The 13,160-nt window shown below is 46.8% G+C and overlaps 1 protein-coding gene across 1 annotated transcript in view; it reads right to left on the reverse strand.

Annotated features, from left to right (window-relative positions):
* Window positions 1-3,720: 3,720 nt before the first annotated feature.
* Window positions 3,721-13,160, reverse strand: part of LOC116977423 (vitellogenin-like) — a 69,176-nt gene continuing 59,736 nt past the window's right edge. The window contains exons 32-36 of the mRNA XM_033027850.1: window positions 11,811-11,902; window positions 7,006-7,100; window positions 5,941-6,091; window positions 5,690-5,851; window positions 3,721-3,889 (exon numbers count right to left, since the gene is read on the reverse strand). Coding sequence (XP_032883741.1) covers window positions 3,780-3,889; window positions 5,690-5,851; window positions 5,941-6,091; window positions 7,006-7,100; window positions 11,811-11,902 — 610 coding nt within the window. The 3' untranslated portion in view covers window positions 3,721-3,779. The remainder of the gene's footprint in view (window positions 3,890-5,689; window positions 5,852-5,940; window positions 6,092-7,005; window positions 7,101-11,810; window positions 11,903-13,160) is intronic.

The following is a 13,160-nucleotide window of genomic DNA, read 5'->3' on the forward strand; positions in this document are numbered from 1 at the left end:
TTTTAGTCTTAAATATATTTAAAGTTTCTGCTTCCACTGCTCCCTGGGGCAGTGAATTCCATAAATTAACCACCCTCTGGGTGAAGAAGTTCTTCCTCATCTCAGTTTTAAAAGAGCCCCCCCTTATTCTGCAACTATGTCCCCGTAGTTCTAGTTTCCCCGATCATTGGGAACATCCTCGTGCATCCACCCGATCAAGGCCCCTCACGATCTTATATGTTTCAATGAGATCGCCTCTCATTCTTCTAAACTCCAAAGAGTAGAGTTCCAGCCTACTTAACCTTTCCTCATATGTCAATCCCCTCATTGCAGGAATTAATCTTGTAAACCTTCGCTGCACTGCCTCCAGGGCTAGTACATCCTTTCTTAAGTATGGACCCCAGAACTGTACACAGTATTCCAAATGTGGTCTCACTAATACTGTGTACAGCTGCAGCAAGACCTCCGTGTTTTTATACTCAATCCCCCTAGCAATAAAGGCCAAAACTCCATTGGCCTTCCTAATTGTCCCGCTGAGTTACTCCAGCATTTGTGTCTATCTTCTATACAAAGATATTCAGTCAGAAGAAGAGGCCCGACCCATAAATCATCTGTTCATTCCCGTCCACAGTTGCTGACTACCCTGCGGAGTCCCTCCAACAGAGGGGGGTGGGTGTATGGAACGAGCTGCCGGAGGAGGTAGGTGAGGCAGGTGGGCAGGTACCTGGATAAGAAAAGTTTCAAAGATTATGGGCCAAACGCGGGGCAGGTGGGATTTGTGTAGATGGAGCAGCTTGGTCAGTGAGGCCAAGTTGGGCCAAAGGCCCTGTTTCCATGCTGGTTAACTCTATGACCGATCAGAAGCTGTTCCTGAATCAGGTGGTGCGTGCTTTCAAGTTTAGTTTATTGTCACATGTACTGAAACGGTATTGATGCCTGATAACCAGTCCCACTCTAGTACCTTCTCATTGGGAGGGGAAGTGTATCGGGGCTGGATGCCCGTGATAAAGATTGGGCGATGTGGTTTCAACCTGGGCAGTTTGCACCCTAGCGGCATAAACATTGACTTCTCCAATTTCCGGTAGCCCTTGCTGTCTCCTCCCCTCCGCCCCTTCTCAGCTCTCCTCTCAGCCCTCGGCTCCTCCTCTTACTTTATTCCTCCCCGCCCTCCCACCCTACATCAGTCTGAAGAAGGGTTTTGGCCCGAAACGTTGCCTATTTCCTGTCGCTCCATAGATGCTGCTGCACCCGCTGAGTTTCCCAGCACTTTTGTCTACCTTCGATTTCCCTTCGAGCCTTCGGCCCTTCCCATTCAATGTGATCAGGCTGATCATCCCCAATCAGTACCCCGTTCCTGCCTTCTGCCCCACCCTTGCACACCTGACATTAGTGTTTGTGCAGTGTTCAGATGGTTGTTGGGAAGAAGAGGTACTTGTCACCTATTGTCCAGGCCTGGATATTTATCCAAGTCTTGCTGCTTTGGGATGTGGACAGCCTGATTATTTGCAGAGTAAACGCTGCTGCAGACAGTCAGTAGGCCCAGGCTCGTGGTTGCATCACGGCCTGGTTCAGCAACTTGAACGCCCGAACTGCAAAAAGTGGTGAACACTGCCCGGTCCTTCACGGGTGCTGACCTCCCCACCTGAACAGTGAAAGGCCTGGATAGAGTGGATGTGGGGAGGATGTTTCCACTAGTGGGAGAGTCTAGGACCAGAGGGCACAGCCTCAGAATTAAAGGACGTTCTTTCAGGAATGAGATGAGGAGAAATTTCTTCAGTCAGAGGGTGGTGAATCTGTGGAATTCTTTGCCACAGACGGCTGTGGAGGCCACAAGTCAGTGGATATATTTCAGGCAGAGGTAGATAGATTCTTGATTAGTACGGGTGTCAGGGGTTATGAGGTGAAGGCAGGAGAATGGGGTTAGGAGGGAGAGATAGATCAGTCATGATTGAATGGCTGAGTAGACTTGATGGGCCAAATGGCCGAATTCTGGTCCTATTCCTTATGACCTTATGGCCGTATGACCATCAAAATGATCTACAGGAGTTGCTGCTTCCAAAAGGCAGCCAGCATCATCAGAGACCCACACCACCCTGGCCACGCTCTCATCTCGCTGCTACCATGGGGCAGAAGGTACAGGAGCCTGAAAACCGTGACCTCCAGGTTGAAGAACAGCTTCTTCCCAACAACCATCAGGTTCTTGAACACTGCACAACACTAACCTCAGCGACTGTGATCTTATACGGACTGTGTCTGTGGTTGCAGCAGCATTACAGTCATTAATGCATTGAATTTGCACTGTATCTGTTTATTCATTCATGTGTGTATATATTTATATAATGGTATATGGACACACTGATCTGTTCTGTATTCATGCCTACTATGTTCTGTTGTGCTGAAGCAAAGCAAGAATTTCATTGTCCTATCTGGGACACATGACAATAACCTCTCTTGAATTTAAAATAATGATTATATATTAATCAGTTATTGTTTTTACTGGCCTGTTAAGTTGCAGCGTGATCCGTTTATTGTTCTGTTGCCACTACATATAACATTTGAAGACTCGTGAATTGAGGAGTGGGAATTGTACAATCATCTATCTACGCATTGTCCTGGCCCTCCAGTTGTGCAGCGGGTAGAGTTGCTGCCTGACAGCGCCATGAGACCCAGGGTCCATCCTGACTCACTCAACCATCCTAGCACAACCAGCGAGCAGCCCTGAACTACCACCCACCTCATCGGTGACCCTCGGACTGTCTTTGATCGGACTTTACCTTGCACTAAACGTTATTCCCTTTATCCTGTATCTGTACACTGTGGACGGCTCCATTGTAATCATGTCTTGTCTTTCCGCTGACAGGACAGCACAAAGCTTTTCACTGTACCTCGGTACACATGGCAACAAACTAAACTGGAGTACAGGTGCTGTCTGTACGTTCTCCCTGTGACCACGTGGGTTTTCTCCGGGAGCTCCGGTTTCCTCCCACATTCCAAAGACGTGCAGGTTTGTAGGTTAATTGACGTCCGTTAATTGCCCGTAGTGCGTAGGATAGAACTAGTGTATGGGTGATGGTGGTCAGTATAGACTCAGTGGGCCGAATGGCCTGTATCTACACTGTATAAGTAAACTCAACTAAACTATACTTTTTGAAAGAAGGCAGGGCATTGAGTGCCATCATTAGTTGAGTGAAATAACCCCCCACGACAGATGTATTGATCGCACCCGCTGAGAAATCAATGTTTTATTTGGATTTTAACATTGCAGAATGAATTACACGTTATCAGCGGAAGATCAACGAAGCAAGGCTGGGCAGAGCATCAATGATGAGTTGGATGTCCATGGTGAAGCAGGGCTGGGCATCAATGATGAGTTGGATGTCCATGGTGAAGCAGGGCTGGGCAGAGCATCAATGGTGAGTTGGATGTCCATGGTGAAGCTGGGCAGAGCATCAATGATGAGTTGGATGTCCATGGTGAAGCAAGGCTGGGCAGAGCATCAATGGTGAGTTGGATGTCCATGGTGAAGCAGGGCAGAGCATCAATGGTGAGTTGGATGTCCATGGTGAAGCAAGGCTGGGCATCAATGGTGAGTTGGATGTCCATGGTGAAGCAGGGCTGGGCAGAACATCAATGATGAGTTGGATGTCCATGGTGAAGCAGGGCTGGGCATCAATGGTGAGTTGGACCCGCATGAGGAGGGCTGGGCACAGCATCAATGGTAAGCTGGACCCACATGGTGAAGCAGGGCTGGGCAGAGGAGACGAGGAGGAGCAAGTCTACGCGGGCTGGACGAGAGGTCTTCACGCTGTGGAACACTGGCACCAGCAGTCAGCGTGGGTTTGCGTTGGGTAACTCACGTGTCCGGGCTTCCAGCGGAAGGTGGAGATGGTAGAGGCAGTCACGGTCTGATCTGTTGACGGATTAACACGGGCGTGAGTGACAGATAACAGGGAAGGCCATTCGGCCCCTCGAACCTACCCCACCATTCACCGTGATCACCATAAGTTCAGAAGTAAGTCCAGCAGCATCATCAAGGACCAGTCTCACCCCGGTCACTCCCTCTTCTCCCCTCCCCCATCGGGCAAGAGGCACAGAAGTGTGAAAACGCACACCTCCAGTGTCTTCCCGGCTGTTATCAGGCAACTGAACCGTCCTCTCACCAACTAGAGAGCGGTCCAGACCTCCCAACTACCTCATTGGAGACCCTCGAACTATCTTCAATCGGACTTTTCTGGACTTTACCTTGCACTAAACGTTATTCCCTTTATCCTGTAACTGTACAATGAAGACAGCTTGATTGTAATCATGTATTGTCTTCCTGTTGACTGGATGAAACGCAATACAAAAGCTTTTCACTGTACCTAGGCCATTTGGAAAAATGGGCTGAAAGATGGCAGATGGAGTTTAATGCTGATAAATGTGAGGTGTTACACCTTGGCAGGACAAATCAAAATAGGACGTACATGATAAATTATAGGGAATTGAAGAATACAGTTGAACAGAGGGATCTGGGAATAACCGTGCATAGTTCCTTGAAGGTGGAATCTCATATAGATAGGGTGGTAAAGAAAGCTTTTGGTATGCTAGCCTTTATAAATCAGAGCATTGAGTATAGAAGCTGGGATGTAATGTTAAAATTGTACAAGGCATTGGTGAGACCAAATCTGGAGTATGGTGTACAATTTTGGTCGCCCAATTATAGGAAGGATGTCAACAAAATAGAGAGAGTACAGAGGAGATTTACCAGAATGTTGCCTGGGTTTCAACAACTAAGTTACAGAGATAGGTTGAATAAGTTAGGTCTTTATTCTCTGGAGCGCAGAAGGTTAAGGGGGGACTTGATAGAGGTCTTTAAAATGATGAGAGGGATAGACAGAGTTGATGTGATCAAGCTTTTCCCTTTGAGAATAGGGAAGATTCAAACAAGAGGACATGACTTCAGAATTAAGGGACAGAAGTTTAAGGGTAACATGAGGGGGAACTTCTTTACTCAGAGAGTGGTAGCGGTGTGGAATGAGCTTCCAATGGAAGTGGTGGAGGCAGGTTCGTTGGTATCATTTAAGAATAAATTGGATAGGCATATGGATGAGAAGGGAATGGAGGGTTATGGTATGAGTGCAGGCAGGTGGGACTAAGGGAAAAAAGTTGTTCGGCACGGACTTGTAGGGCCGAGATGGCCTGTTTCCGTGCTGTAATTGTTATATGGTTATATGGTTATATGTGACATTAATAATCTAATTTAAACTAAACTTGTGTGGTCCCTGGTCTATTGCACGAACAAATCGACCTCACCAGCTGCGTTCCTGCTCTTAAGTTCATGTTCATACGTGATAGGAGCAGAATTAGGCCATTCGGCCCATCAAGTCTACTCCACCATTCAATCATCATCTCTCCCTCCTAATCCCATTCTCCTGCCTTCTTCCCGTACTAATCAAGAATCTAACTATCTCTGCCTTAAATATTTCCACTGACTTGGCCTCCACAGCCGTCCGTGGCAATGAATCCCACAGATTCACCACCCTCTGGCTAATAAAATTCCTCCTCATCTTCTTCCTAAAGGAACATCCTTTAATTCTGAGGCTGCGGCCTCTGGTCCTGGACTCTCCCACTAGTAGAAACATCCTATCCACACCCACTCTGTCCAGGCCTTTCTCTGCACACTATTATGTGCAAGTGTAATGTTATGTGTTGATCGGTGGTGTGAACTCACTGGCTGCCAAGCAGTGGAAGCGGGCACGGCGAGATCGTGTTTCCATGGGTGTACATTCTGCCAGGCACCGTTGTACTGGTTCTACAGAATAGCATCTGGATGCCTGTCCTTCAAACTCCACCACAGTTCCTAGTTCCACAAAGTCCCGCCTTACTTTGCAATCTGAAAGACAAACAGAGATTGGTTTGTCAGGGAGCCGAGCAGCGGCCGGGAGTGGGGGGACGATGACACAACCAGGCGGAACCTCTTACCGTCCTTGCACGACGTTCCCGAACACAACCAGGACTCAAAGAGACGGTCCTGGTCCTCGGCGACCTCCCGGCTGGGCATCATCATTTTCTTCTCATCGTTGTTAAGGCCACAGATTCCACACGTCTTGCTCATCATCTGGTCCACGACAATCTTCACACAAAGGCAGATACATCAGAACAGTGCGACCACAAAGTTAACGCTGAAAGTTTGAATCTGTTAGTGATCAGTGATTAGACAGAGTATCATCGGCCAACCTCCTCTAGTCTGGGACCAGAGATCGAAGCATTGAGCCTTCATTGGTCAAGGCATTGAGTCTAAGAATTATATGAGTTACTCCAATACATTGTGTCTACTTTTGTAAGCCTCCATCTGCAATTCCGTCTGTCTATAATGTTTTTAAAATAAATTTATGAAACGTTATAAATACATTTATAAAAGCTTATAAACACTAGGAACTGCAGATGATGGTGTACAAAAAAACAAAACACTAAGTGCTGGAGTACCTCAGTGTAGCAGGCACCATCTGTGGAGAACATGGATGGACAACGTTTCAGGTTGGGACCCTTCTCCAGACTATAATACTTTGGTTAGACGGGATTGTTAGACAAGGGTTGCAGCTTGGATTGATGGGTATTAAATATAAAGCAAGGTTTGACAAACTCAGATAGGTCTTTCTGAAACATCGTAGGTTGAGCGGAGACCTGATAGAAGTCTATAAAATAATGAGTGGCAGAGACAGTCAGAACCTTTATCCCAGGGTGGAAATGTCAGAGACCAGATGGCAGAGCTTTAAGGAGAGAGGGGCAAAGCTTAATGGAGATGAGCGGGGCAGGTGTTTCATACAGGGGAGGTGGGTGTCTGGAACGCACTGCCGGGGGGTGGTGGTGGAGGCAGATACGATAGTGGTGTTTACAGTAAGAAGCGTTTAGATATGCAGGGAATGGCAGGATATGGATCACGTGTAGACAAAGGGGATTATTTCCACTAGGCGTCATGTCGGGCACGGACATCGTGCTCCTGGGGTCTCCTGTTCTGCGTTCGATGTTCCATGCTCGATGAGGTACCTGAACTTGGTCTCCATTGAAGTACAGCCTTTCAATATTGATGGACGGGGCTTGCAGAGTGATTCCCATTCCGTTCCTTTGAATTGTCACGATATCTGGAAGACAGGCAGATGGCCGTTTCGTACAACAGATACTTTCATCCTCTGCACAGAGGTCGCAGGTCAGCGCGAAGTGAACAGCGAGTGAACAGTGAACTGGACAACATGTGTGAAGGAAGGCACATGCTGGTTTAAACCCACGATGGAATCTTATATTTCGCTTGGGTAGCTTTCAACCCAGTGGTATGACTCATGATCTCTCTAACTTGACATAACCCCGTTCCCCTCCCTCTCTGTCCCTCCCCCACCCAAGTCGCACCAGCTTCTCGTTCACACCTAACAAACAGCTAACAATGGGATATTTCCTTTAAAATCGTTACTTTTTTGCATATCTTTCATTCATTTGTTCTATATCTGTCTACATAGAAACATAGAAACTAGGTGCAGGAGGCCATTCGGCCCTTCACCGCCATTCAATATGATCATGGCTGATCATCCAACTAAGTATCCTGTACCTGCCTTCTCTCCATACCCCCTGATCCCTTTAGCCACAAGGGCCACAAGGGCCACATCTAACTCCCTCTTAAATATAGCCACTGAACTGGCCTCAACTACCTTCTGTGGCAGAGAATTCCAGAGATTCACCACTCTCTGTGTGAAAAATGTTTATCTCATCTCGGTCCTAAAAGACATCCCCCTTATCCTTAAACTGTGACCCCTTGTTCTGGACTTCCCCAACATCGAGAATAATCTTCCTGCATCTAGCCTGTCCAACCCCTTAAGAATTTTGTAATTTCCTATAAGATTCCCCCTCAATCTTCTAAATTCTAGCGAGTACAAGCCGAGTCTATCCAGTCTTTCTTCATATGAAAGTCCTGCCATCCCAGGAATCAGTCTGGTGAACCTTCTCTGCACTCCCTCTATGGCAATAATGTCCTTCCTCAGATTAGGAGACCAAAACTGTACGCAATACTCCAGGTGTGGTCTCACCAAGACCCTGTACAACTGCAGTAGAACCTCCCTGCTCCTATACTCAAATCCTTTTGCTATGAATGCTAACATACCATTCGCTTTCTTCACTGCCTGCTGCACCTGCATGCCTACTTTCAATGACTGGTGTATCATGACACCCAGGTCTCGTTGCATCTCCCCTTTTCCTAATCGGCCACCATTCAGATAATAGTCTACTTTCCTGTTTTTGCCACCAAAGTGGATAACCTCACATTTATCCACATTGTACTGCATCTGCCATGCATTTGCCCACTCACCCAGCCTATACGTCACCTTGCAGCCTCCTAGCATCCTCCTCACAGCTAACACTGCCCCCCAGCTATATATCTCATTCCCCTTTCCCCTGACTCTGTCTGAAGAAGGGTCTCGACCCAAGACATCACCCAATCCTTCAATCCAGAGTTGCTGCCTGACCCGCTGAGTTACTCCAGCATTTTATGTCTAACTGGAGAACATAGATAGGTTGAGTTTAGTTTATTATTGTCACGTGTACGGTGGTAGAATGAAAAGCTTTTGTTGCGTGCTATCCAGTCAGTGGAAGACTATACATGATTACAATCAGGCCGTCCATAGTGTATAGATACAGGATAAAGGGAATAACGGTAAATAAAGAGTTAAGAGTTGAGAGATTGTAATAAATGATAGCAGATCCACACCTGGGACATTTGATGATGTTTTGGTTCACAAGTTCTCAAGTTATAGTAGAATTAGGTCATTCGGCCCATCGAGTCTACTCCACCATTCAATCATGACCGATCTCTGCCTCCTAATCCCATTCTCCTGCCTTCTCCCCATTACCCTTGACACCTGTTCTAATCAAGAATGTGCCTATCTCTGCCTTAAATATATCCACTGACTTGGCCTCCACAGCCGTCTGTGGCAATGAGTTCCACCCTATTGACCTCAACCTTGACCAGTGTCGCCACCCTCTCCTAACGGAAAATAATTCTGAATGTTCACAGACCCTTGAAGATAAGATGTTCATTTAAGACAATAGGATGCTCATAGTAGCGGAATTAGGCCATTCGGCCCATCAAGTCTACTCTGCCATTCAATCATGGCTGATCTATCTCTCCCTCCTAACCCCATTCTCCTGCCTTCTCCCCATAACCCCCGACACCCGTACTAATCAACAATCTATCTCTCTCTGCCTTAAATGTATTCACTGACTTGTGTGGCAAAGAATTCCACAGATTCACCATCCTCTAAAGAATTTCCTCCTCATCTCCTTTTTAAAGGTACATCCTTCTTTTCCGAGCCTGTGACTTCTAGACTCTCTCTAGACAGATATGGGGCCCAAAATGTGCCTATCCCTGCCTTACGGGCAGGTGCTCATGCCACATGATCTGCTGAGTTACTATTTTGTTAAAATAGAAATATGCTAAGAATCCATTTCAATTTCAGATTTTTAATTGTTTCTATTTTTCAATGTTCTTATGTGGTCTAATTGTAGAAGAAATACATTGGTTAAGTCTTAATGTTGGTGTGTATGCAGGTAGTTCTGTTATAACATGGTAATTGCCTTCTTTAGAAAGTTCATGATATGGAAACACTCCTTATAAAACAATTGTGGTGGGGAAAAGAGAGGGGCTTGAGAGATTGATTGATTGATTGATTGATTATACCTTTAATAATCCTTTTCAGGAAATTACAGTGCCACGACAGCTTCAAGACAGACATAACACCACACATTTCCTCAAATGGCTTCCATACTTAACAAGTTAAAATACGTTAAAATACAAGTTAAAATACAATTAATTTTTTAAAAGTGCAGTTATTTATGCGCATTATATAACCTTATAGCAGCTGGTATACAGGACTTCCTATGTCTCTCAGTTTTGCACATTGGTGCAATCAGCCTCTGACTGAAGGTGCTGCTCTTGATCACCTTCAGGGCATGGAGTGGGTGAGTGGGGTTGGTCATTATAGAACCTAGTTTGTTCAGAGTTCTGGCCTCTGCCACCTGCTGGACCGTTCGTTGCTCAGCCCCGACCACTGAGCTGGCCTTCCTGATTAGTTTGTCCAGTCTGTTTTTATCCGCTATGCGGGCGCCATCTCCCCAACAGGCCACAGCAAAAAACAGAGCACTGGCCACCACTGAATGGTAGACACTGCACAGTAGGGGTTGGCAGATATTAAATGACCTCAGCCTCCTTAAAAAATACAGTCGGCTTTGTCCCTTCCTGTACACCGCCTCCATATGACATTTAGACTCACAGTGACAAATATATTTCTCCCAGGTGATTTTTAAGAGTAAAGATCTTTATTAGAGACATTTAGAACATTCTGTATTATTTAATATCAATGAACATCATGCTGACTCAATTGTACCTGCATCCCTCTTTGCTACTTGTGTTTTCAGACTAATGTCTTATTTTTGGACAGTCGTCTTTCTTTTACAATTTCACGTGTAATTAATGTATAATTTATGGTGCCCTGCGACCAATCCCCCATTTACTGGTGCTCTCCTCTGTCATTTTCACACCTTACCCTTCCATATCTCTAGACTCCCTCTCCCTTGACTGTCTGAAGAAGGGTCCCGACCCAAAATGTAACGCATTCCATTTCTTGCAGAGATGCTGCCTGACCCGCTGAGTTACTCCAGCACTCTGTGAAACGTCACCTATCCATGTTCTCCACAGATGCTGCCTGACCCGCTGAGTTACTCCAGCACTCTGTGAAACGTCACCTATCCATGTTCTCCACAGATGCTGCCTGACCCGCTGAGTTACTCCAGCACTCTGTGAAACGTCACCTATCCATGTTCTCCACAGATGCTGCCTGACCCGCTGAGTTACTCCAGCACTCGCGACATCTTCCCATCTCCTCCCCTGTCTGCTTTCCGCAAAGACCGCTCCCTCCATAACTCCCTTGTCAATTCTTCCCTTCCCACCCGAACCACCCCCTCTCCGGGCACTTTCCCTTGCAACCGCATGAAATGCTGCACTTGTCGCTTTACCTGCCCCCTTGACTCCATTCAAGGATGCAAGCAGTCGTTCCAGGTGTGACAGAGGTTCACCTGCACCTCCTCAAACCTCATCTATTACATCCGCTGCTCTAGATGTCAGCTGCTCTACATTGGTGAGACCAAGCGTAGGCTTGGCGATCGATTCGCCGAACACCTCAGCTCGGTCCGCAATAACCAACCTGATCTCCCGGTGGCTCAGCATTTCAACTCCCCCTCCCATTCCGAATCCGACCTCTCTGTCCTAAGCCTCCTCATGGCCAGAGTGAGTCCCACTGGAAATTGGAGGAGCAGCACCTCATATTTCGCATGGGCAGTTTACACCCCAGCGGCATTAACATTGACTTCTCCAATTTCCAGTAGCCCTCACTGTCTCCTCCCCTCAGCTCCCCCTCAGCCCTCTGGCTCCTCCTCTTCCTTTCTTCTTCCCGCCCTTACCCCCTCCCACCCTACATCAGTCTGAAGAAGGGTTTCGGCCCGAAACGTTGCCTATTTCCTTCACACCATAGATGCTACCTCGCCCGCTGAGTTTCTCCAGCACTTTTGTCTACCTACTGATATTAGATGATTAGCCGTGATCACATTGAATGGCGGTGCTGGCTCGAAGGGCTGAATGGCCTACTCCTGCACCTATTGTCTATGTTTCTATGTACAATTGCTCAGAATACTCCAAATGCAGCCTGACCAGCACCTTCTAGAGCCTCAGCATGACATCCCTGTTTTATGTATTGTAATCCTCTGGAATAAAATGTTAAATAAACATTGCCCAGGTCCCCACCACCCTGCCTCACCTCTCAACACCTGTGGTTGTTCACCCAGAGGGGCTTCAGCAGAATCCACTAAGACCTTCACTCCATCCCGTGTGGGAAAGGCTTCAATGATGCTGGTGAAGTTAAACACAGGAACAGCACTGGGTAAGTGGAATTATAACGCCACACAGCACGGAAACAGGCCCTTCAGCCCAACTCTCCATCCTGACCCACATAAGCTAGCCCCATTTGCCCCGCAGCCCTCTGAACCTTTCCTGTCCATATACCTGTCCAAACGTTGCCATAGTCCCAGCCTCAACTACCTCCTCTGGCAGCTCGTTTCATGCACCAACCACCCTCCGTGTGAAAAAGTTACCCCTCGGATTCCACTCTCACCTCCAACCTATGTCTGGTTCTTGATTCCCCTACTCTGGGTAAAAGACTCCTTGCATTCATCCTATCTGTTCCCCTTCATTTTACACACCTCTATAAGGTCATGTGATAGGAGTAGAATCAGGCCATTCGGCCCATCAAGTCTACTCCGCCATTCAATCATGGCTGATCTATCTCTCCTAACCCCATTCTCCTGCCTTCTCCCCATAACCCCTGACACCTGTACTAATCAAGAATCTATCTATCTCTGCCTTAAAAATATAATTGACTTGGCCTCCACAGCCGTCTGTGGCAAAGAATTCCACAGATTCACCACCCTCCGACTAAAGAAATTCCTCCTCATCTCCTTCCTAAAAGAACGTCCTTTAATTCTGAGGCTGTGCCCTCTGGTCCTAGACTCTCCCACAAGTGGAAACATCCTCTCCACATCCACTCTATCCAGGCCTTTCACTATTCTGTAAGTTTCAATGATCAGCCCTCAGCTTCCTACGCTCCAAGGACTAAAGTCCTAGCCTGCCAACCTCTTCCTGTAGCTCAGGCCCTCGAGTCCTGGCAACATCTTCAAAAATCTCCTCTGCTCCCTTTCCCGTTTCATAGCATTTTCCCTGTAGAATAGTGACCTAAACTGAACACAATACGCTAAGTGCGGCCTCATCAAATTAGGGGGGAGAGAAGTGGGAAGGAAGAGGCAATTATTGCCATGTTTCTGAGCTGCTGTGAGTCAAGAGTGTTTTATTGTCATGTACCGAAACTGAACAAAAACATTCTTACTGGCAGAACCCCAGTGCCTGTAAACATAATGGCTGTAAAACAACAGAATAAATAACAAAACGTTCAGTCTATATAAAAACACAAATAATACTAGTGCCCGCTACGTCAGTGTAGTTCATTTGGGGGTTGAAGTGTTTACTGGCCTGATGGTTGTTGGACTATTGATATCCCAAATCCCTCAAAACCTTTCCGATCTGTACGATCTGACAGTACTTTAGAGATACAGTG

This window comes from Amblyraja radiata, chromosome 10 (assembly GCF_010909765.2).
Source record: "Amblyraja radiata isolate CabotCenter1 chromosome 10, sAmbRad1.1.pri, whole genome shotgun sequence".
NCBI lineage: Eukaryota > Metazoa > Chordata > Chondrichthyes > Rajiformes > Rajidae > Amblyraja > Amblyraja radiata.